Here is a 26,352-nt window from a genome sequence, read left to right as displayed (position 1 = left end):
TAGCTATATAAACTCCTTTTCTAAAATTTCAACCTCTCACTACTACATACTCGTCAAACAGAGTTCTTTCCACTCTTATACCCTAAAAAGTTATCAACACCCATTCCAATGGTGATCTATTGACGATTTTCTCTATTTCAGACCTATGTAGACACATCTCTCCATTTGCTCACTTCGAGAAAATACAAGTAATCTCATACTTGCGAAAACACTATTTCACTCTTTAACTCTAAGAAACTACAAAGATATCCTGGTGAGCAAGCATGAATTCGAAGACCCTAGCATATCAGCGTCGGTGACCACTGTCAATGAGCCTTAACCTCCCTATAACTCACAAAATCATTATCGGATATAAGAACTACTAGGGTTCTTTTGGAAAGATTCGGACGAAGGTGATGACCTTTGGAAAAATGCACAACAACCCCCCTTAGCTAGTAATTCTCTTTATCGGTCTCATATTTTATTTAGGGTTTAGCATTGTAAGCTTAATTTTTCCCCAAAAAAAGAAATTAATTTGTTGTTTCATATTTTATTTAAGGTTTAGCATTGTTAGCTTAATTTTTTTCCCCAAAAAAAGAAATTAATTTGTTGTCTCATGTTTTATTTAGGGTTTAACATTGTTAACTTTAATTTTCCCCAAAAAAATAATAATTTGTTGTTATTGAAATTATTACTTTTATTTTTGTTATGTTCATCTTCATGATCTTCAATTATATTTCTCTTTTTCTCTATAAATTTTCTCAACTATTGCTAAGTTAAAGCTTTCTTCTCCTAAGGATTTCTTTTGGTGGATGATTGTTTTGTTGTTTAAAGTTTCCTTTTCTTTCTATTTATTTTTATTCTTAATAAAAATTCAGGATTCTTTGTCACTTGTGTTGTCATAGCCTCCATTACTACAATCTCTGCAACATTTTGTTCAGGTTTTTTTTGTTATTCAAATATTCAACTTTTTCATAAGGTAAGAATTTAGCCAATATGTGTTTTCTTATTGCTTTTTCTTTTTAGGTTTCTTTTATGTGAAATAGGTGTTTGGTTTTCATGAATTTTTATTGAATTTTTCTTTGTTTGGCTGCCTAGAAAAATAATAGAGGAAAATTTTGGTACTAAAACCAATTAGAAAAGATATGATAGAAGAATAGGAAAATAAAATGAAGAACGAAAAAAAAAATTTCTTGGTAAATAACTCAAAACCCAATTTAGAATTTTTTTTTTTTTTTTTTTTCTACTCCTCTTGAATGGCCATAACTATATGTTAAAAAAAAAAAAAAAAAAAAAACGGTCTTCTTCTTCATCTTAGAAATGGTTTTGATGATTAGATTGATATTATTTTCCTAACTTCTTTAAGAAAAATTGATCATTTGATAAAATACAGATAGAAGTCCCTACACGGATATATAGCTAACTGGTTTCTTTTGACCTCAACCAAACCTGCTTTCATTTCAATTATAAATTTGAAGACAAGGCAATGCATTATTAATTAGTAATTTTTCATTATCCTGTTTGCATGAATTGAGTGATGACATGGTCTTGTTGAACTAAAATCTATATATTAATCCCATCAAATATATATATATATATATGTCTTTTATTTTTCTCCCTTATATTGTAGTCTAGAATTTTCAACTAGGTTTGGTTCAACTGGCTCATAGTCTACATGAAACAGATAACCAAATCCTACGAAGGCCTTAATGTTATATGGTTTCTTCTTAATGGAATGGATAAGCCCTACATTTAAAGGTAACTCTTTTGAAGGTCCAACACCTTCTAGTTTTTATAAATTAATCTCATTCAACTCTCTGAGTTTTCCTTATATCATCATTTTAGAATTTTTTATTTGTTTCTATCTAGCTATATATAGAGAGATTATGAAAAATGAAATAATTCCAATGATGTTCATAAGTATGTAGGCGAATAAGTGATTTATTCAATGTGAGCTTATCTCTTGATTTCATAAAGGATTTGAAAAGATTAACCAAAATCCTCCATTCAATTTTAAAGTTTGCAAAGACTGTAAGATCTAATGCATATTAAACCTAAAAATTCCTACATATTCACCAATATTTCTTTCATTTCATCTATTTTTCATTTTATTTTCTTTATTTTACTTTTGTAGGAATTTGAGTTTCAACAACTTAACAAGTGGAATCCCCAGTGCTTTGTTCAACCACCTCTCTTGGTAACCTGTATGATTATGTAAATTTATTGAATTATGAATTTCATCTATGGGTTAAATTTGGTTAAAACTCTTCATAATATAAATTATGTTTTCTTGTAAATTATTTTGAATTTTTTTCTTGTAATTTTCTCCCATTCACTCTAGTATTTAAGAGGCTAAGGGGATTTAGGGTGGTGAACAAACTTAAATATTTTACATTAATTTTTGTGAAAGTTATCATTTCAATTATACTTATTGATTGATATATGCATAATTTAGAGATTTTATATTCTTCTTATCTTTGTTTATAGGTTGGAAAGGAAACTAGTTTGCCGAAAGAAGAGAAATCATTGTGTTAAAGGAGACGATATTGAAAACCATGAAAGATTACATCAATAACTCATCGGGAGGTTGAATTGTGTTTTTATAGATTGTGGTTTATCTCAATCTTGTTGAAATATTTTGATATAATTAAAAAATTTATATGTAATTAGTGTATATAAGTACTTACATTAATTATTTGAACTAGGTTATTGTATATAAATATTTAGAGATATTTTAATAAGTAAAATTCAATTTGATTTTATAGCTTGTAATAGTTTTTTCTTTTATGTAATTATATGATAAATTCATTATTTTAATAATATGATATAAATACTATTTTTAATAGAAAATTTGCAAAGATGACACTTGTACAAGCATCATTGATAAAATTAATCAAAGATCATGCTCATATAAGTGTCAATGTAGGTAATTTTGTACAAGATATTCAATGAAAGAAAAGTTCAAAGATGACGCTTTTTACAAGAGTCATTGTTAATATTATTCAATAATGACACTTTTTAAAGTGCCATTGAAAGCATAATAGAAGATGGTGCTTCCTAAAAGCATATTTGTTGATTAAAACATACAATGACAAGGTAAAAGATGATGCTTTAGGGAAGCATCATCTTTTACCTTTCTTGACACTTAAAAAACGTCATTTTTTGCTTTTTTTCTTATAGTCAAACCCTTGAAATAGTGGAACCTCAAACCTGAAATTGAAGCTAGAGAAGAGTGGACGTAGGTCAAGTTGCATCGAATCACTATAAAAATCTTGTATTTGCATTCTCTCTTTCCTACGTTTTTACTTTATATACAATTGTTTTTATATTGTTTTATTATATATTTGCATATAATTATCTCTTGTATTTATATAATTTAAATTTGTAAAAAATGATCATCACCCTATTCATCCTCCCCTCCTTCCCCCTTTAGGTTGATTATCTTAGGTTGGATTAACCTAATTTTTCTAATAGTCATTTATTAATACAAAGTATGCATGTATTTGATATAATAGATTTTGATCCTCAATCATCTAGAAATTTCTAAAGATCCCTATGACATACTTTTGAGTTCTTGCATCCTATAGCACATATATTTTGTTCAATTTTTCTCATATATCTTTTGCATTTTTTTCATAGAGTAGTAAACATCAAATAATTGATAGGGCACTCAAAATTACATGACAAACTTATTTATTCCCTTTTTCAATCAACATAATTTTTTAGAGGTTCCATCGGGTTTTGAATGAGTTAAAATATGTCTTAGGTTAAGAACATCAATAATAGAGAACATATGTCACTACCATCTCTTAAAATGAGACTCATTGAATAGGTCTATCTTGAATTATTTGACTAATTAGTCTCCAATATACTCTAAGATTATTAGCATATAGTAGTCGAAAATTATCCTTAAACCAAGACTATCTTATAGAAGAGGCACACATGAAGAAAAATGTAGAAAACAAAAATCTGAAAAGAAAACCAAAATTAGAATACGAAGAAAAACTTATCGGTCAAGATATGTAATTACTACCCTTAAAGTAGCTCTCGTCTTCATTGAAATATTATCTTAGTGCACTTAAAACAACGATGACAATTTACTTATAAAATATAACAACATATTGCCGGAATAATCGAATTCTTTCCTCTAATTTTGACAATATGCTCTTTGGTTTTTTAAATTTGTTTATTTTTCAAGTGAATTTTTCTTTTATTTTTTTGAGTTAAAAAATATTTTATTTTATTTATCTATTTATTAATGTGAAAAAATATTTTTAAAATTATTTGGGAATAACATTTTATACTTTAAAAAAAACAAAAAAAAAATTGTCTCTCTCTTCCTAAACTCAGACAATCCACAAACTCTTTGATTTGAGTCTCAAAATGCAATGAAGTCTAGGGTAGAAAAACATGAAATCTTATAGAAAAAGAATTGGAAGCATAGACCAATGAGTGAGGAGTGAGGACAAAAGATGGGAAGGAATGGAACCCACAAAACTTCCACTCACAATTTCACAACCACCTTATACCAACCCATGAATTGATTGACGTGTCTTTTCCATGTTGGGCTTTTTCTTGTAAGCAATCATCAAGAATGGTAAAGTAGGTATATGAACTCCTCACTCTCTAGTTAAAATGTACTCATCAATAAAACATTGGGAGAAGCCATGTTCTTGAGTTTGAGTAATGATTTCTTCTATTTCACACTAGAATTGGAACTTATCTCAATCCACAACAAAACAAAAATGATATATACATATATTTTCTAATCATTTTAAATTACACATCACTATACAAAAAAGTGGTTTTGATGGAGTATTTTGTAATATTGAGGAAAATATTAGGTTATGTTTAGTTTGAGAAAATATTAAGGAAAGAAAAAAATATTAAAAAATTAATTTTTCCGTGTTTAAATTACATTATATGACTTTTCTTAAAGAAAAGTGGTTTGATTGAGGATGTAGTAAAATCATGCATTTTCTTATTTATCAAAATCCTTACTGTGTCTCGATTATTGAATATGTATGATGAAATTTGAATGCTAAATAAAATGATAAATAAATAAAATCAAGATATAAAAATACAAACACATAAATTCAATTACGTAACCATGAGAATTAAAGTATATATTTATAAGGATGTTTGGTAAAACTTAATATTTACCACTTAGTGACTTAAGTTAGGTTTAAGTTAAATTATATTTAAGTTGTTAAGTTAAAACTTATTACTTAATTTTTATTTAAGTATTAAGATTATTTGATAAAATTAACTTAAAACATATTTTAAATTATCAAATTGACATATTTATCCTTATAAATTATAATTAGGGTAAAGAATATTGAGTAACAGTAAAGGTCGAAAAGTAATAAAAGAAATCGTTGATGTAATTAGAATAAATAAGGGTAAAAAAGGTAAAATATAAATATAAATTTAAGAATAAATTAATTATTTTACTTATTACTTAAAATCATTTTTTACTTTAAGTCATATAATTAAATTATTTTACCAAATACACTTAATTTACTTAATAACTTAAATTAAATTAATAATTCAATTTAAGTTATTAAAATAATTTATCAAACCCCCACTATCACTAGTTGGTTGATGATGTTACCTGCATAAATATTATATTAATGTAGGAAACTCTCATAATTCAAGATCATCCAAAACCCTTCATACACACCTCATCGTGGCCATCTATTATTTAGTATTGGAAGCAACCCACATGTTCCCTAGTAGCAAATTCAGGTTAAAAATTAATTTAGATCAATCATGCGAGTCAACTTTCCAGTAGAATATTTTTTTTTTAATATTATTTAGATCAATCAAGCAAAGTCAACTTTCCAGTAGATTTTATTTTTTATTTCTTATTTTTATTTTTTAAATTTTTATTCTGTTTGTTTGTTGTAGGGGTCTGCATCAGGCTTACCATACAGCAGTAGTATAATTAACAAGCAGTTGCTTTGAGAGTGGTCTAGTCTGGTGTTGTTTGAATCTACAAGCAAAAAACCCATACAGATCTGGGTTTGCTTCATACACAATATCACATTGTATAAAACATAATCTGAATAGCCTTAAAAAAAATCCCTTTTTTCCTCAATGATCACTTTATTGAACATCTTAAGTTAACAGCATACCATTTGTAAGAGGAGCAACCAACATTCCCTTTCAGAAGTTCTGAGCTTTTAATCTGAATTGCACCTCAATCAAATAGAAGGAAACATGGGGAAGAGTTAAAATTCCAATCTGTTTCTCTTTTTCCTCTTTAAATCATGGCAAAGGTTTGCAGAAAACCAACTTTATTAACTTAGGTCTTATTATTTGCCCATATAGCTTATTCATCACACCCACTGTTTGGAAGTTTTCAATTGAAAGTTATGCATCATTCCAATGGTATTTTGGAAAGGAATATAATAAGGCTATGTTTGGTTTGGAAAAAATTAAGAGAAATTGTGAGAGAGAAAATAGAGGAAAAAAGTACAATGAATGAAAAAGTAAAAGAAAATAAAAATTAAATTTTGAAGACAATAAATTATTTTTATGTATATTTTAAACTTATTTAACTTTTTCTTTTCTTTTCTACATTTAGATAAAATAATTGAAAAATACATAAGCATTTAATAATTTTTAATTATATTTAATTTTCCTTCAAATTTTTTATGATAAAACCGAACATAAAAAAATCATTATCCTAAATATTTTTTTCCTTTTCTTGGTATTTTTCAGTAACCAACTATAGCCCAAGTTTTTAATCTGTTTCGTCACCAAATATAGTAACCCATCATATACTTATTGTAAAAATTAAAAGACATGAATGCATTATGTATAATAAGAATAAGCAATCAATCTCACATTCCTCTTTTGTAAATCATTACCATCCTCTGAAAATATAATAACATAAATATTTTGAAAAACCCACTCAAACAACTTCTTAGATGGGAAAGTTATGGGTATGAGATCACCATCCACACATCAATCTACCCATCAACACCCACATCCATCTTTTGACTGGGATTAACAATAAAACCAAGACATATCATGAATCTAAAGCTACCAGCTTTCTTATCTTTTATTCCCCCAAAAGAACAGTTATATTTGAATAGCCAAACTAGAGGAAAACATCACAGTGTCTCTTTCCCACTTAACTCTCATGGGAAGGAGCTTCTGCTTTAGATACACCCAAAATGAAAATAGATATATATAGCCGTTTTTTCAAGAAAACTGACCTCCATTTTCAGATGCTTTAGAGGCACTCAAAGGTCCTTGTGTGATCTCTCAAACACTTGTGCCTGAAGTTTAGCTACTAAAATCTCCACACCAGGAGGGGCTTAGTTGTCCTCTTGTGTAGGTGGTTCAATGAGTCTGATGGTTCGAGGAAGCATAAATTCAGCAAATATTGGATAGTGAGAGGATGGATAGTACCCATCAATGTTATCGTTCACTACTTCACATAAAACAGGAATCAGGGATCTGCCTCTGAAAAGAACCCAATCTATATGTAGATCCTGAGTTTGGCGATCCCAGCAGAGGCAAAGTGCTCTGAATATCAACTTAAGGAATTCAACGGCTCCTTGCTTGTCACCTGTAGCATCAGATGGAAAATGAGTTATAGGCCATATGGTGGCATCTGATTCTCCCCACATTGAGAGAATTATAAGGATGAAAAATCAATACCTTTGAATCCATGGTAAGTGCGTATGAGTGAACCATTTTTTCTCACTCGAGCACTGGGCCATGCATCCCTCATATCACCTACAACGCCATGCTCCCTGTAAGCAAGAAGTTAGAAAAGCTCATGGTAACCTCTGTCAATCTTACAAGGAAAATCCCTGTAGAAAATAGTAGAGATATAATCCCTCTGATCTATAATCTAGTAAGCTGGCAAATGGTACTACAGAAGAGCAGATTCAGAATAACTCCCACTACACATACCAAGGTTGAACCAAATTCTATAATAGGCCAAAATGAATGACAATGACTTCCATTAGTTTCTGAGTGAAGTAGTTTTCCAGAAGGCAAGAATGGCTCATTTAATCATAGTATGCACTACTACAACAATAATAGCATGTTATTACCACCATTAATCTAATGTCATAAATAAGGGCTGAAAAATTTTAAACAACTTGCAAGGTTCACATGTTCAGAGAACCATAAAATTGGCTGTTTGTTGAAAGGGAAAAGAAGGCTCTGTTGTCTCGCAAGATTTGGGAAATAACTTCTGCAAGTTTCAGGAAGTCATTTTCCAGAATGTATGATGACTTTACATGCCTCAATCATTTCATACTATGAATTCTTTGTGACCTCATCCAACAGCATCTATATGATGTGCCTTCATTGCTTTCAGTTTCCTTCAGAAAGACACAACCTAGATGCATTCACTTTGAGAATAATATTGGCAAGGGAAACATAATCTTCTTGATGGGCTTTTACAAATTCATTGGTGTGTGCTAAATATATCATCTTCAACAAATCCAAGCCTTAACCTGACTAATTCAAATTGACTGCACAGAATAGTGGAAACTTTCTCTATTAGTTCAACCTGTCGTGAATTTCGAACTTCATGTTGCCAAGTATTAGAGTGCATTCAATTTGACAATTCCTACATCCCATCTGATTAAATAAACATATTAAACATGGTTGGCAGAAAAACAATAGAGGTCACAACCATTCAGTTCTCCGCTGAGTGAGGCTTGTAGTTTTCTTGTTCATTTGATGTCACAGGTAGCTTAATCTTAACCCACAAATTATCAAAATAAAGCATGACTCAAGAGTGCTTACTTATTTAGAAGTTTCTGGAGCCTGTAATATGCCATTATATGTTAGGAAGCTTTAAAAAAGCTGCTCTAAATTAAAAGAAATTTAGTGGCAGCACATAACTAGTGGAAAAGATCAGTAATTCAAGCAAGAGAAATAAGTTTCTTGCCACTGCAATTTCTTAAATAAATCTCAAGAAAACAAGTTGCAATCACCCATTCAAGAGAAAGAGGAGGTTTTCAATAAATGAGACTGTTCACTACAAAGATTATGGATCAAAAGTAATGCAGCATAAACAATGAACAAAAGATGACCTAGATAGTTTGCTTAGATCGAAAACAAAATAGGGAGAACAGAGAATATCAATGCCACGGATTAGATAGCTATTATATGGTTATAGTAATTGGATGGCAATGTTACAGTAATACTTAAAAAGGGACCAATGGGGCAGACAAATTTCCAGCAAATGTCCCAGAAACATGTATCAATATTGTGAATGTAAGAGTGCTAGAAATCTTCTGGAAACATTTGCCACAACTAATTCTTAATGGTTTATATCCACTCATTTTTTTATCCTCTCAACTAAATAATTCCAACAAATAGCAGTCCCAAAAGACAAAGCAAGAAAAATCAATATTAGATTAAGTGTCTAGTGGAGTAAAGTGCATAAAACTTGACAAAGGCGGTAGAGAACAACTGAACATCCTTGTATTATACAGTACCTAGATCTTCCAAGAAGAAAACGCCCTGTAGTTGATTCCTTTGGTGTATTAAATCCTCCACAGTATACAACTGGCAAGCTAGGTGGTAAGGATGCAATATGCTGCCATGTGAGTAAAGCACTTCGTCTACGGGCACGAGGACTGAACTCATCCATGTTTGTATTTACAATCTGAAATGAAAAACCAGGTGGCTCGACTCCTTTTAATTGGAATGTGTGGAGATCATGTCAAAGAAACAAAGTATACAATATTCTTCCCTTTAGAAAAAAAGAAAGAAAAGAAAAGAACAGAAAAAAGGAAATGTAATCTTCTGTAGGCATAGTAAAAAAAGGATATCGCCCACGTTGCAATACATGGAACTACAGAACCCCATGATGTGCTTCCAGGAACTGAAGGTGACTCCGACAACCAAAATGTTCCACTTTCTAGCAACTCTACCTTCAATTAACAAAGGAATATTCTAAAGGCAAGCTAATTTTTTAAATTTTCAAGACAAAACAAGATCATAAAAGCTATGCCAGGTTCAGAAAACAAACAGGATCACATACCTTTTCTTTGTCATAGAAGATGGTGCAATGTTCATCCGAAGTGTCTTGGGATCCTTTTCTTGAAATTCCAACTTGATCATAACCTTAAGGATTTAAAAAGAAACCAGTTTTATTATTAGTTGAGTGTCTTGATTTAGGATCACAAAAACATGCAAGTTAACATCTAACAAATCTTATATGGTGAAGTGCACTAAAGCTTAATTCTATGACACCATTTTACCATGTTAACATCAGCAGAGGATTAATACACGATCATATGATGATTGATGGAACCTATGGATAATTGATGGATCCCATTATCAACATGTGTTAAAGTATATGGTTGGATGCTTCTAGCAGTTTGATTTATCACATGTATTTCCTTGGGCATATGCATCACATGGTGTCCGGCTAAAGAGATACAAAAGCCCCATACACATTGGATTGTTTATTCCAGTATGTTTCTTATTAGACAAATATAGATATAATTGATCCAACTTAAATTCAATTTATTTACAGCCCTAGCTATTACCCAAGGGATAAAGCAAAAGGCTCAAACCCTCAACAAATTTAGTCCGGAAAACATGGAACCTTTTCAGTTTAGATTGAAACCATTTGGTAAGCAACCCAAATCAAAACAATAATAGCACCAGGAATTTCAGAAGGCATCTGAGCACCACATGAAAGTGTAATAATGCAGCCGTTTCATTGAAATTTATGGGTCCATATCAGTAGCTGTAGCACTTTAAGAATTTAATTAAAGCAGCCCTCAACCACAAACTAAAGCAGAATATTTTCGTAATGATAGGCAGTTTTGTTCTCATCCCTTCCATCACAGATCACCCATATTTTAAAAGTTAATTACAGAAAGTCGTGCTTCCTGGCTCATCTATAACAATGTAGAAGGAAATGGTACCCAGATTATGGTGTTAAGTTTTCCTCTGTTTTAAAATAGGATAATTTAGGGTTTTTGATCAAGGAGGTCTAACTTCAGAGATGGGCAAAAAAAAAAAAAAAAAAAAGCATCTTTTTCCATTCAGGAACCGAGAAATGAACCAATTTTACAAATAGATAGAAAAAATGGTCACAAAAGTTACCCGGCAAACCCTGCTGCAGAAATTCCAATTGCGTCTTTACACCTGAAAAGGAAAAAAACAATGCAAGCAATGATTAAAAACCCAACCAAAAAAGCTAAAACTTAACATCCAGATCACCAATTTCTAAAAAATAAGTAGAGTTAAAAATCCTTCCGAAAACCTTGTCCTACAACAAATCTATTAAATGATCAAACATTTGAACACTAAAACTCAACTCCACTATATCCCTGAACAGGTGAAAACCCATAAACTCAAATGCCCCTCGATAAAATCGATGAAACATTTTGGTACTTAAACTCAACTACATCATAAAACAATGAAAACCCATCTCCAAAACGCAAAACAAAACCGACCCAGATCGCCCATTTTCAGTAAAAGCACAAGCGCAAACAAGATCCACCAAAAAGAAGCATATCTGTAAACCTTGTTGGGTGCAGAGGATCATGGGTGAATAACTGGTGATAACGCTTATACACAAATCTCTCCTTTTCTCCCATGAATTTGGGCTGTCATCTGGTTGATCTTCATGAAGATTGAAGGTCATCACAGTCAAGGACACACTCATTTTTGCCTCCAAATCTACCTCTGTCCTCCAGTTCCTTCTACATGATCGTATTGATCAAAAAATTAATTTCCAAGAAGAAAAGTAAGCTAATAGCTGCAGTTTTAGGGATTGTGATCTCAGGTGTGTAATGGTATCACGCAGAGAATGAATGTTGAATAGAGTAGGAATTGAAAGCTACAAGTGTGAACTTGGAGAGAGGAGAATCAATCCATGGCCCTTCAGACAAGTAGACAACTTCTGACTTTCAAAGTGGGTTTAACCTTACACGTGTGCACGCGCTACTCAACGTGACACACGTGCGAATACACCTGTTTCAGTGTTAAATGTTGCTTCTCGTGAATATTCATTCATTCTCTCAAATAGAACAATCAAATAGTGAGATAAAAATAAGAAAAAGGTTAGGTGTAAATTAGCGACCTTTTTAGTAGTCTCTGATTCATTATACCCAAAAAAAAAAAAAGTATGGAATTAAGAATGATTTGAAATTTTATTGAAGGAATTCTTACAATTATACACACTCCTATAATTTGCAATGTTACATCGATATTCCGTTTAAAGATTGTTTTCTAATATTGTTAGTCGTAAAATGATAAAAATTAGATCAATTCTCATATATTATCCATTTGTGGATACCACAAATTCGATGGAGTGTCACATTGTATGTTTATAGTTGGCTTATTTGTTGATACATGAACCCCTAAGGTTGCATCCCGTGATGATCAAGTCCATTGACACTAGATAATGACTAGCCAACTTGCTTTTTGTCATTGAGTGCTTGCACAAATGTGTAATTAGAATGGACTTTTACTACACCTCTCCTATGGTTAACTTAGAATTTGGAAATAATAGATCTTAAAAGTCTTAGAGGAGGAGGAGAGGGAAGAAATGATAAGGGAATTAGGAGTGTAAGTGTGGATTGGATAAGGGGGGGTTTTAGGAACATACTCAACCTCTTTGAAGGTTGAGGTTAGCTTATATAGTTTTGTTTATTGCATTCTAATTAGGTGGGTGAAATGGACAAACTTAACTTTTTCCTCATAAAGCAACTAACAATTTGACAGGTGTCCTATCATGATAGGTGACACTTGGATTATTACAACAAGTTATTAACTATTTAAATCTATGTTAAGTGGTATTTAGCAGATTATAAGAAATATTCTTACCAATATGATACATTCTTAACCAAGCATTGATCTTGTTGTACTGAGTCATGGGTGGTTGTGTGGTTGTTGGACATCCTTAATCCTCTGACCTAGTGGATTGAACACTAATGTTACAAGCTTAGGAACTAATAACTTGGGCACATGTACACGTCGATTGAAGGTCTTAAAGATATCTTTTAATGAAATAGAAAAGATTTGCAATTGTTATATAAGAGGGAAACACATTTAAAACATCCCATTTAAACCTTTTGGAATCAAACTATCCATTAAACACAAAGTCTCTAATAACTAGACATCTATGTAGTCATTCTTTTACAAGTCATTAAAGCATCTAATGCACGACAAATAGTCATTATAGATTTAAAAAAACTATGTGGACATTCTCCTGGATGGCCTTATATTCAAGAAATAGCTAAAACTCTATTTTTTAATTTCAACACGAGAGACAAGGAACATGATCATTGTCTATATGATCTCACTTGAATTCCCTTTTGTATTTTAATGTTTCAAACTTCAAAGACACATATTAAGGACTTTAACCATCTTGAAGAGATTTAATGAAATTAGACCACTTCTAAAAGATTTTAATTGATATTTTTATTTTTATTTTTTTTTGAAGCGTACAAAATCTCAATAAATCACTAAGCCTTTTGAAGAGCCTTAAAAGATTATCTTGTAAACTGAAGTTTAAGATGATCTCCTAAGTTGGGTAAGGCTTTGTCATCATCATGTAGTACACCATCACTTGAACATTACTTTTTGGGTTCAGAGGAGACGCTTGAACTTTATGGCATATGTTTTGGTATGATTTTTTTTATTCTATACACTAAAGATGATAAAACCAATAGTGTCTTTAACCTTTATGTTAGAACACTATTTTTTAAAATAGTTCTCGAAATTCCTTTAGAAAAAAAGTTCTCAAAAACATGAATAGCCACCTATTTTCTACTAGAACTTTTGAATTTCTGAATTTTTTTTCACAATAGGCATGTCATTAGTTACATAAATACAATGTGCCAAACAATGCCTAAAGTTGTAGAGAAGACATTATTACAAGGGCTTTGTAGAAAGATTCCAAAGACTCCATACCTATTGAGTAACAACATTATCAGTAAGTAATTTTTGGATTAATATTTGATAAGTGCTATTTACAAAAATCATTTTTTATTATAAAACAAATTATCAAAACCCCTTTTTGAATTATATTTTTATAGCTACTAACAAAAATATCATATACTAAAAACTCTTTTACCAAAATCATTCAGTGACCCTTTTGGGACATTATCACCACCAGCCCACCCTATTCGGTAATTTTCCCAAGAAAAAAAATGACTAGGGTTTGTAAATGTTAGCATAGAATAAGTTGTTTTCAGTAACATAGAGAGAAATCCACAGGGAAATAACAACAGAAATTCCAAAAAAAATCTTCACTTAAAAGAGAAAAAGCAGTAAATATAAATAGATATATAGTTTTCTGTAATAGACAGAGGATGATCAATGGTTCAGCTCATCACTTTCCATTCTCTTTTCCAACATATTTTATTGCAGGGTCAGCACCAACCCAATTGAGAATTTTCAACAGCAAATTCCAGCCAGACTAAGAAGAGTTCTTCAGAACCCATTCCACCAGAGTTGAAATGCCAAATCCTGTTGCAGCCCGCTTCTTATCGTTCCAAACTGGACCGGCCATGTCGATATGCATCCACTGAACCTTCTCGTCCACAAACTGAAGCAACCACATAGATGATTTCATTATTCCCAAACAATTAACAAAGAAAGCTCACAAATAATCCTACAGTTTTTTCAGTTCATTTTTTGAACAGTTAAAATGAATACCAATGGCCTTGTGCTCCTCCTGTGTCATCTATATGATCATGACCCAAGTCGATGAGTTGCAACAGAGGCAGAGATTAGCATGTGTGCATCCCCTTCTATTATACCCTTGACTCCCCAACTCTCTACCCGCCCAAACCGAGAAAGAGATCATTCTCATTAAAAGATGAAGATAAGGTGACAACAATTCTTGGACAGAAGCACTAAAATACCCTCTTTGTCAATTGGAGCCAAGGGCGGCAAACAAAAATCATTAACTCAATTCACTAGCATAAATTATTAGATATTTCCAGTATCGACCATTATAAATACACAAAAAGGTAAATAAAATCACATCCGTACAAAATGAGATGTTATTTAGTGCATATGAAAATCAATCAAGGCTCAGGAACCACAAATTTCACACATTCCTCCCAACTGGCCGAGGATAGAGCCCCACTTCATTATCTGTCCTAGTTGACCCACCAAAATGTCCCAAATGCATGTCTTAACATGGTCTCAGACATCACCTACCCACCCACTAAATTTGCTAACCCATTTCCAAAGGCTCACTCCCAGAAATAGGCAACATAAGCTCAATTATGAATTTTCTTGATGCCAAACCATATTCACTGCCAATTGTGGGCCAGTGGAAATCATATACAAACTCCATGTAAGAAGGGAAAACATTTAAAACAATAAGAGAGAATGATCAGATCCGCTTACCTGTTTCAAGAACAGAGCTGCAGTGATAGCACCACCTGGACGGCCACCAGTGTTGACCATATCAGCTACTCCTGATTTCATGGACTCCCAATAACTCTCCTCCATAGGCATTCTCCAAAGTTTCTCCCCACTTGCTTCTGAAGCTGCTAGTACCTCTTTAGCAAGGTCATCACTGGGCGTAAAGACACCTGTTCAAGGTGAAAAAGATTTCCCATCAAGAAATAAAATAAAAATAAGTATGCACTGTTCGGTCTTTCTATTGAAGAGTGTGAATGACGAAACTACCAAGCTACCAATATTTTGAACAAATTCTCCAAGTACTTGAGTATTCCATTCTAAGACCAGATCTTACAGGGAGTATGTAATTCAATCTTATCATGTAAAAATTCAACAAGTTGCAAGTAATTCATGAAAACAAGGATAGGCCCCGTCTATACTGTATAACTACATAATGGTATCATTTGCCATTTTTTCCATGATGTGCATCATTTCACCCCTACTCAAATCCGTCCTTGAATTCTTCCTATTGCAGGAATTCCTTTGGCCTCAAGACTAAAATGTCTCTGAAACACAAAGCAATTCAAAAAGGTATCGATGTGGAAGGAAAAACTCAACATTCCACCATTCATAATACTGATTACATTCCCCTTTACATATAGATGATAATACTCATCTATTTTAGGGATATTTACAACTTATCAAAAAAAAAAGTCAAAACTACCTAAAACAGAAATGGATTTGGTAACAGATTACCAAATCCCATAAAATCATGGGATAAGAAAAAATGATTTGTTAGCTGTAGATATCCTCAATCTTAGCCCTTAACATTGCTGACAAATCATCAAATTAAATCTTCCTATAATTTTACACTCCCCCTCAAGCTGGGCGGTAAATATTTATTAACCCCAGCTTGGAACTCAGATCATCAAACACCTTTCTCGGTAGAGCCTTGGTAAGAATGTCAGCTGTTTGAAGGCTTGTAGGCACGTACAACATCTTGATTATTCCTTCCTCTATCTTCTCCTTTATGAAATGTCGATCAATTTCCACATGTTTTGTTCTATCATGATGTACTGGATTTTTTGCAATGCTGATTGCTGACTGATTATCACAGAACATTTTCATAGGTTCTTCATCTGAAATCTTTAATTCCTGTAGCACCCTTCTTAACCATATTCCCTCACAAATGCCGTGTGCCATTGCCCGGAATTCAGCTTCTGCACTGCTCCTTGACACCACTGATTGCTTCTTACTTCTCCATGTGACCAAATTACCCCACACATATGTGCAGTACCCTGAAGTTGATCTTCGGTCTTGTACTGATCCTGCCCAATCTGCATCGCTGAACACTTCAATATCTCTTCTTTGGTTCTTCTCAAAAAATAATCCTTTACCTGGTGTTAGTTTCAGGTATCTCAAGATTCTATACACAGCCTCCATGTGTTCTTCATTTGGATTATTCATGAATTGACTTACCATGCTGACAGAAAAACCAATATCTGGTCGTGTGTGAGATAGGTATATTAGTTTACCTACTAATCTTTGGTATCTCCCTTTATCCACGGGTGCACAATTTTCCTTAGCTCCTAGTTTGGTTGTTGGATCCATAGGAGTATCTGCTGGCTTACACCCAAGCATTCCAGTCTCTTTTAAGAGATCCAGGACATATTTTCTTTGTGAGACAGAGATTCCCTTTCTTGACCTTGCAATCTCCATACCTAGGAAGTATTTGAGATTCCCAAGGTCCTTGATCTCAAATTCTGCAGCTAGAAAACTTTTGATGGTGCGGATTTCCTCTTCATAATCTCCCGTTAGAATTATGTCATCCACATATACAATGAGGACAGCAAGCTTTCCTGCAGGAGAGTGTTTAACAAATAGAGTATGGTCCGTCTGATATTGGGAGTAGCCATGTTTCTTAACTACCTTTGTGAATCTTTCAAACCAGGCTCTTGGAGATTGCTTGAGCCCATATAGAGATCTCCGAAGTTTACAAACTTTGTTGCGTGTAGTTTGTGTCTCAAATCCTGGAGGAATTTCCATGTAAACTTCTTCAGCTAGGTCCCCATTTAGGAATGCATTCTTGACATCTAGTTGGTGGAGAGGCCAGTCAAGGTTTGCAGCCAAAGATAGTAGAACCCAAACAGTGTTTAACTTGGCTACAGGGGCAAATGTCTCCTCATAGTCGATTCCGTATGATTGGGTGAATCCCTTTGCAACCAGCCGTGCCTTGAATCGATTAACACTCCCATCTTCATTATATTTGACTGTGAAGATCCATTTGCAGCCCACTGGGCGTTTTCCAGCTGGTAATTCTGAGATTTCCCAGGTTCCATTTTTTTCAAGTGCATGAATTTCTTCATAAACAGCTGATTTCCACTCAGGTGAGCCGAGAGCTTCTTGTATATTATTAGGAACCTGGATGTTGTCGAGGTTGGCAACAAATGTTTTGAACTTCGGTGATAGTCCTTCATATGACACAAATGTGTATATAGGGTGTTTTGTGCATGATCTTACACCTTTTCTCACAGCAATAGGAAAGTCACTACCATCATTAGTTTCGGGATTATAGTTACCTAATGGATCTTCACTTGATCTAGAACTTGGGTCAGACTCTTGGGTTGGCTCAAGAGATGCTTGTTGTTCCATCTCCTTTTGGTTCTGTCTCCTTCTTGAGTAGGTAATCAACTCATCATTCTTTGTTGATTGAATAGTGTCCAGATTTTGAGGAGGTGGATTAGTAGGCGAATTGTTGGTTTGATCTTGAGAAGGAGATTCTAGGAAGTAAGGAGACTCAAGGAAGAGATTTTGAGGAGGAATGGATTCATGATTTAGTGATGGGTAGGGTTGGTCAGAATTAGGAAAGAAATGAGATGATTCTTCAATATCCCAAAGCTGGTATTCCTGGATAAAGTTAGTCTCCCCCTGAATATCAGATTTGGAGAAATAAGATTGTTGCTCAAAGAAGGTGACATCCATGGAGTGATAGAACTGTTTAGTGACCGGTGAGTAGCACTTATATCCTTTTTGAGTTGGAGAGTACCCAAGGAAAATACATTTAAGAGCTCTAGGATCAAGTTTGTCCCTGTGTTGTTGATGGACATGGACAAAAGCTGAGCACCCGAAAACTTTGAATGGGATTGTTGAGATTAGACGAGTATTGGGAAAGGACTGAAAAAGAATTTGACAAGGAGTCTGGAAGTCGAGAATACGAGATGGCATCCTATTTATGAGATAGGCAGCAGTGAGGATGGCTTCACCCCAGAAAAATTTTGGTACATGGGTAGAGAACATTAGGGAACGAGCAACATCAAGAAGATGTCAGTTTTTTCTTTCGGCAATACCATTTTGTTGAGGAGTGTTGACACAGGAACTTTGGTGAACTATACCATGACTCAAGAGATAATCATTAAGAATGGAGTTGAAATACTCTTTGGCATTGTCAGTTTTCAGAATTTGGATTTTTGCTTGGAATTGTGTTTGGATCATGGTGTTGAAGGTTTTGAAAATCTGGTTTGCCTCTGATTTTTCTTTCATGAGGAATACCCATGTGAGTCTAGTGTGATCATCAATAAATGAAATGAACCAGCGAGAACCAGTAACATTTTTTATCCTAGAAGGACCCCATACATCACTATGAATCATGGAAAAAGGTTGAGATGCTTTATAGGATCGGTTAGGATAAGAATTACGAATATGTTTAGAAAATTGACAGATCTCACATTGAAACTCATTTGGATTTTTATTATAGAATAATGAAGGAAACAACTTCTCAAGATACAAGAAATTTGGATGACCTAACCTATAGTGCCACAACATAACTGCACTATCATTATTAGACTGACTCACAGACAAAGAAATAGGACTACTGGACACTGAACAATCAGAATGATGAGTTGATCCTTGAGGAGGATCATTAACCTCTAGAAGATAGAGCCCCGAACACATCTTAGCACTGCCAATCGTCTTCCCCGAGTCCAAGACCTGAAATTCACACAGATTTGAGCCAAACTTAGTAACACAATTGAGATCCCAAGTGAGTTTACTAATGGACAGTAAATTGCAATTTAATTTTGGCACAAGGAGAACTGAATCAAGGGTGATGTTCTTTGAAACTCTAACAGAACCTGTACCAGCCACCTTTGAGAGTGAACCATCGGCTATTCTCACAGTTAAATTTTTATAGCATGGATTGTAAGTATAAAAAAGCTTCTCATCTCCAGTCATATGATCAAATGCTCCCGAGTCTATAATCCATGGACTTAACTTCTCCTTTTTAACATTTAGAGCACTCAAAAAATTACCTTTTTGTGCCAAGGAACCAGTACCAACCACAGTGGGGACAGCTGCAGGCAAGGATTGGCTGAACAATTTCTGTAGGACTTCTATCTATTCCTTGCTGAAGGGAGTGGGTTCGGGTGATGGTTTTTCATCCATGGAGACGAGGTTGCCCCGTCCTTCTTTGTCATTGGCAAACCGGGAAGGCTTCCAATCTGCAGGTTTGCCGTGAATCTTCCAGCAGGTGTCCTTGGTGTGACCAGGACGTCGGCAATGATCACACCATGGTCGCCCTTTCTTCGGTTTGTGATCATTGTTGTTAAATGGATTTCCTCTAACTGCAAGGGCTGAGCTCTCAGGATTTGTCACAGAATCTTGAGAGCCCATCATGATCTTCTTTCGACTTTCCTCTCTCCAAACTTCTGAAAATGCTTCCCGGATATTTAGTAGTGGTTTGGATCCTAAGATTCTTCCTCGTACTTCATCAAGATTCTTATTTAATCCAATCAGAAATTTGTATATTCTTTTCCGTTCAATAATCTGTTTATACCTGATTCCATCACCCGGACAGCTCCAATTGTGCTCCTCGAACAGGTCCAGCTGCTGCCAATAGCGATTGAGTGTGTTGAAATACTGAGTCACCGTTAACTCTCCTTGGCGGAAGTTATGGAGAACACTCTCCACCTCGAACAATTCCAATGTATTCTCATTGTTGGAATACGTTTCCTTGGCAGCGTCCCAAATCTCCTTTGCTGTTCCATAGAGAAGAAAATTTTCTCCAATGTCATTTGTCATGGAATTAATGAGCCATGACATGACCATATTATTTTCAGCATTCCAGACTTTGAACTTTTCATCTGTCTTGTTTGGTTTGGCAGCAACTCCATTGAGATAATCGTCTTTGCCCTTTCCGCATATGAACATCATTACGGAATGGGACCATTGGAGATAGTTGTTCCCATTCAGTTTGTGTCCTGTAATGGGCATGAGGTTACTATCTGCACTACTATTGCTGGAAGCCATGGCTTCCTGATTGGAGGTGATTTGGGAAACAGTAGCAGTTGAATTATGTTTGTCGTATTTGGTCATATGAGGGAATTAGGGTTCAGAGAATGCTCTGATACCATATCGATGTGGAAGGAAAAACTCAACATTCCACCATTCATAATACTGATTACATTCCCCTTTACATATAGATGATAATACTCATCTATTTTAGGGATATTTACAACTTATCAAAAAAAAAAGTCAAAACTACCTAAAACAGAAATGGATTTGGTAACAGATTACCAAATCCCATAAAATCATGGGATAAGAAAAAATGATTTGTTAGCTGTAGATATCCTCAATCTTAGCCCTTAACATTGCTGACAAATCATCAAATTAAATCTTCCTATAATTTTACAGTTTTCTACCACCAAATTTGTCACCATGATTATGTACATACCTGCAATTGAGGGCCCAAGAGCAACTACACAGGCCCCAGTTAATGTTGCTAGATCAACAATCTGCAAAACAATTTAACATGTTAGTCTCTAAAGGAGCAAACTATTCTAAGAACTAAAAAGAGGACTGTGGATGTTGAAATACACAAATTTTAGGCTGGCATGTACAAACTTTCCATGTGTATCTGGATAGCCAAGGTATGAGTGAAGATACGAACTGATATTCAGAACACTAGCATTTCAACCAAAAGTATGAATTCACATAAAAACCAGCTCGTCCAAGGCTTAGTCCCAGTCTACATCAGATTTTCACTTTCATCCCCAATAGGGAAAAACTGGTGAGATGCTTCAACAGCAGAACCAGCCAAATCAGCAAGCTCTGTCACAGTTCCTCACAATCAGCTTTCTTTATGGTTGTTGATTATTTTTACAACCAACTCAACCTGAAGTCATCCCTTATAAATGGATAGCAATTTTCCAGGAGGGCGATCATTTGCGGAACCTCATCCAAGCACCATTGATTGGTGAGCAAGCATACCTTATTGGTAATGTGGTTTAAAATTGCCTAGATGCTAATCTGCTCTTGCTTGTTTCCGGATGCTATGACTTCAGAAAACACAAAAGTTTGTTTTGTTGCCTTTTTTTTCCATTTATTTTTTCCCTCTTTCATGAAAACACATTTTACATCATTTCCAGGAAAATGTCAATTACTTGGGATTTTAAATAAGCCATGATTTTCTCCATCAACTTTATTAAATAACAAAAAGAAGATAATTGATTTTTTAATATTCCTACAGGTACCAAGTGAAAGTATACGAAACACCCTTGTAAATTAAAAAGGCTTTTTCCATAAAGAGTCTAGTACTTAGTTGATCAATGAAAAACGAAACAAAATTCAATTTCTCTGAGAAAAAAAAATCTACAGGAATATTAGCTCTTTTAAGGTGGTACCTTCTCTACACCTTGGTTACAAGCATATACCAAAGCGTCTGCAAGTGTGAGTCTGCCCTCTGCATCTGTGTTATTGACCTGCAGTAGAGATGGGAGCCAACAACACATTAGGAATTCATAAATAAACATAACACATATGCAATCAATCAGTTTCTCCATGGACTTAACAAAATGGACTATACTATTCCCCCCAAAATATGAGATTTTTAACAACATTAATTGCACGATACTTTGTATCCAAAAACCTAGATGGTGATGATGAATATAATTAAGTTAAAACTGCAATGTTTTCCGTTCTCTTTTTTGGTGAGGCACTAACAAATGGAAGGAAACAACATCAGATAGAGAACTTTTACAACCATTTATGCACCTCCAACCAAAAATTAGAAAGGTATGTAACATCAAGAAGAAAATTGGAATGTGCATCCATTCTTGACACCTATCAAGTAATAAAAGCCTTCCAACAAAACCTCTCCTAAGTTGAAAAGTTGTAATTTTCCTGCAAAACAAAGAAAGCACCTCAATTGTCTTTCCATTTGAAGCTGTGACAACGTCTCCAGGCCTCATGCCTGTTCCACTTATCATATTCTCACAAGCTGCAACAATGAAATGCACCTGCAAATACAAGACCCTTAATAAGTCATAAGTGTATGCTAGATTCAATTGCTGGAGAATTGAAAATAGAACATACAAATGGATTAGTTAAGAAATTGTTCCATGCAAGTTAAAACAAACAAACAATGATAACAACAACAACAACAACTGGCTTACCTCCACTCCAGAAGGTTTAATTTGACCAATGGCTTTTGCTGCACCGAGAACCGCAGCTGAACCCCCCATATCAAACTTCATGAGCTCAATAGAACAGCCAGGTCCAGTCTTGATGTTGTAGCCACCACTAAAACCATGAAAGATAAATGTTTAAGAACACGTATAGATGGAGAATCAAATGCACATAATAACATAGATTATTATACTGGCCACTTTTTGAAAACAAATATCATCATGTGCACTGCCATTGCAACAAGTAACAGAAAAAAGCAATTACACTTGAAAAAGAAGACAAAATACCGCCCAATGCCCATAGGAATGAAAGAGACTCATATCAAGGACAAGGAGTGATCACTAGTCAGCAGGCCATCATTAAACATATCTTATGACAAAAACATAATTCAGTAACTGAAAATATTCTTTAGCCTTTGCAACACCTTGAACTTGCCAAAAACAATAGCCAGTCCGAAAAAAAACACTTGTTTCTCTCTATGTCAAATAACTGAACCAGAAAAAAAACTCTTATTTTCTGAAAATACACAATCACCTGTCAAAAGTCAATCCTTTACCAACCAATCCCAGTTTGGCCTTGACAGGTCCAGTTAGAGGCTTGTAACACAAGTGGATGAAATGAGGGGGATTTGCAGAAGCAGCAGCAACTCCAAGATAGGAACCCATTTTCAGTTCCTTGCATTGCTCTGCATCCAAAATTTTTGCTGAAAGGACATCACTGTATGCGGAAGCAATTTTTGAAGCCTCTTCTGCTAATACCCCTGAGGTATAACATAAATGACAATTAACAGTTAGAATTCTAGAATTGACAGACAGGAACAGACAAAAAGGCAAAAAAGATCATATTATTGCAATAGACAAAAAAAGGACTAAATTATGTATCATGGAAAAATCTGAAACGCGCATCACATGCTCAATATAAACAGATAATGAATATCATAAATGAAAACACACGTAAAAAAACCAATAATAACATAATCTAAGCTCATACGGACCAGGGGTAAGCACATTGGCAGGTGCATTTACAAGTTCTTTTCCAAAAATTACCCCAGAACAGACATCTTCTGCATACTTGAGCTTCTTCTGTACGTCAGGTCCAGTTCCAAGGCCAATGATATCCACAGATTTAAGAGCTGGCTTCTTTGACTCTGACTTAAACCTATTATCCTCATGAATGCCCAGCACAGCCCCTATCAAAATTTAAGGGATCAAATATTTATCACAAATAAACACTGATCATATCAGTTTTGAAACTAATAAATCATAAAACAAGTACCAGAAGCTATGGCAGAAGCGGTATAAATCTTTGATTCAGCAGAAAGCCCCTCAGAAGAAGCAAGCACAATGGCAACATCACTTGCTTGAGCCGCCTTGGCTGCCACTGCAACAGTCTCACCAAGACTCCGATAAGCTGCTGGGGGTGAACATGGCGTCAACTGTCCGAGCCCAATCAAGCCAACCCTTTTCGAGCCAAGACCAGGGAGCCTAAGAATTGTTGACTGTCCAGATTTTCCTGTAAAATCTTCCTCGGAGGATGCTTCAGCTAAAAGACCACCCAACTGAGAATCTAGCTTCTTCAAAATTGGGTTCTCAAACTTCAAGTTCTCATCTTTAGCCATGTCTTTCTCCGTAACACCCACTGCAAGAATGTCTCCTTTCCATTCCACCAAATCGATCTCTTTGGCAGTGAAAGAGATCTTTTGGGATTTTAAAAGCACAAAACATCATTTATTAACTCAAGGATATAAGATCAAACCCAGAAGTATAAGTCACCTAATAAAAGAATCAGCCCATGACAATCAAACAAATGATACATTAATGAAATCAATACAGAGATCAGTACTCTAAGAAAGAAGCAAAACCCATAATAATTATTAAAAAATATATATATCATTTATAGATTCTAGCGAGAATAATTAATCAACCAGATGAAAATTCATGATCTTCATGACACAAAATTATAAAATAAAATAAAAATGGTGGGATACCCCAGTACAACCACAGAAAAATCAAATATTTATTTATTTTAGCCCATGGTAATAACCAATCAATCATAAAAATTCCTAGGCAATCCAGGACCAAAAAAAAAAATCCTTAATTTGACATAAAGGACTTAAAAAAATTGCATTCATACAAAATAATAAAAACCCATAAATAAAAAAAAAATTAATCTCCAGTAGACCCTTCATCCAATGTTGATTAATCAATCAATCAAACACATAAAAGTAATGGATTTCTTCCCAATTTAAAAAAAAAAAAAACAAGAGGGAGAGAGAGAGAGAGAGAGAAAAGTGATTTAAGATACTGGGAAGAATACTCGTTGATTATAAACATATTCTAGCCCAACACAATCCCCCCGATGAATCAAACTACTAAAAAAAAAAAATAAACAAATGGGTTTATTTATACAGACAGTAGTAGATGGATCTTCATCCAAACCAGGAAATATAAAACTTGACAGTATAAGTACACAAAACGTTTAACATAGAGATAGAAAGAGGGAAGAAGAGAGAGAGACCTTAGGGGGTTCGACATTGGAAGGGTGAGTGAGGCCGAGAGTGGCCCGGGCGAGAGTGTGAGCCATGAGCTTCCCTCTGCGAAAACACAGGGGCTTGACAGCAAAGGAAAATGGAAGGGAAGGGGAAGAGCGGAGTCTGGTGAAAATGAGAGAGGAACAAGAAGAAGAGGATGCAGAAGCGAAGAGTGAAGAGACCAAGGAAAGAACAACGGGGGATGCGGTAGCGGCCATTCTACGGTGTGGGCTTCTCTATCAATTTATAGTGGAACTGCAAAGCACCCTCTCCGCGTCAAACTGAGACTACTTTCTGAGTCATCCATCTAGATGGTTGTGTCATTTATATCCTTTTTCTTTATTTTTAAGGTTTTCCTAGAGCATTTGTTCCTCTTACCTCTTGCCTTGGTTCATTTCACGCTTGGAAAACATCATCCTATGATTCCTATCCCCTGCATTGTTGTGGCAACATTTTTGGTATACGGGAATAAAGAATAACAATCGAAATTCTTTTTCTTTTTCATTTATTCTCCGTAAGAGAATGAGAATAAAATAAAAAATGATTTTAAATTCTTATATTTGGATAAGAAAATGAGAATAAAATAAAAAATAATTTTTTTTAAAAATGAAACCTCGATGATTTTGATTTATCTCTAATAAAAATATTTTAATTTTGTTGATATAAATTATTTTTAAAATCATTTTTCAAAAAATGAAAAACCAAAAACTTATTTGGATAAGTTTTTTTAAACTAATTTTGATTTTGTAAAAAAATTGTAATTATAGACTAATTTTAATTCAAGTTTTATTAAAATTACAAATCATCTTTTAATTATAAATAAATTAAAAATAATAAATCATTTTTAATAAAATATGCATAGTAATATTATAATAAAATAAAAAATTATATATTTTTTTAATATATTATAAAAATATGAATATTAACACCCTTTCAAAAGAATAATTGATCTATTTGTTAAAATTAGATAATAATAATTTAAAAATAATAATTGGTAATGTTATTTCATTTTAAATGAA

The 26,352-nt window shown here is 33.9% G+C and overlaps 2 protein-coding genes across 2 annotated transcripts; both read right to left on the bottom strand.

Annotated features, from left to right (window-relative positions):
* Positions 1 to 6,814: 6,814 nt before the first annotated feature.
* On the bottom strand, positions 6,815 to 11,949 carry LOC100263811 (uncharacterized). The gene is made up of 7 exons (XM_002278768.4): positions 11,503 to 11,949; positions 11,080 to 11,121; positions 10,004 to 10,086; positions 9,792 to 9,893; positions 9,456 to 9,670; positions 7,654 to 7,748; positions 6,815 to 7,561 (listed from the first exon to the last, which is right to left on the bottom strand). Exons 1-7 carry the CDS (start codon positions 11,642 to 11,644, stop codon positions 7,308 to 7,310), a joined length of 933 nt encoding a protein of 310 aa, XP_002278804.1. The 5' UTR covers positions 11,645 to 11,949; the 3' UTR covers positions 6,815 to 7,307.
* A 2,289-nt stretch (positions 11,950 to 14,238) lies between these two features.
* On the bottom strand, positions 14,239 to 25,669 carry LOC100250183 (leucine aminopeptidase 1). Its single transcript, XM_002276078.4, has 10 exons — positions 25,321 to 25,669; positions 24,079 to 24,499; positions 23,798 to 23,992; positions 23,338 to 23,563; positions 22,791 to 22,917; positions 22,539 to 22,634; positions 22,020 to 22,097; positions 21,071 to 21,131; positions 15,346 to 15,533; positions 14,239 to 14,533 (listed from the first exon to the last, which is right to left on the bottom strand). The coding sequence occupies exons 1-10, from the start codon at positions 25,549 to 25,551 to the stop codon at positions 14,405 to 14,407; spliced, it is 1,752 nt and encodes a 583-aa protein (XP_002276114.1). The 5' UTR covers positions 25,552 to 25,669; the 3' UTR covers positions 14,239 to 14,404.
* Between the last annotated feature and the right edge of the window lie 683 nt (positions 25,670 to 26,352).

The sequence above is a fragment of the Vitis vinifera genome, chromosome 11 (genome assembly GCF_030704535.1).
Source record: "Vitis vinifera cultivar Pinot Noir 40024 chromosome 11, ASM3070453v1".
NCBI lineage: Eukaryota > Viridiplantae > Streptophyta > Magnoliopsida > Vitales > Vitaceae > Vitis > Vitis vinifera.
Note: the sequence above shows the minus strand (reverse complement) of the source record. Positions and strands in the feature narration are given on the sequence as shown.

Coding starts and splice junctions, on each gene's coding strand:
- LOC100263811 (XM_002278768.4), bottom strand. CDS start 11,644: ATGAGTGTGTCCTTGACTGTGATGACCTTCAATCTTCATGAAGATCAA. Junction 9,894..10,003: donor TCTTCTATGACAAAGAAAAG/GTATGTGATCCT, acceptor TGTTAATTGAAG/GTAGAGTTGCTAGAAAGTGG. Junction 9,671..9,791: donor CATGTATTGCAACGTGGGCG/ATATCCTTTTTT, acceptor CATGATCTCCAC/ACATTCCAATTAAAAGGAGT.
- LOC100250183 (XM_002276078.4), bottom strand. CDS start 25,551: ATGGCCGCTACCGCATCCCCCGTTGTTCTTTCCTTGGTCTCTTCACTC. Junction 23,564..23,797: donor TGCCAATGTGCTTACCCCTG/GTCCGTATGAGC, acceptor GTTATACCTCAG/GGGTATTAGCAGAAGAGGCT. Junction 22,098..22,538: donor CAAATGGAAAGACAATTGAG/GTGCTTTCTTTG, acceptor TCTCTACTGCAG/GTCAATAACACAGATGCAGA.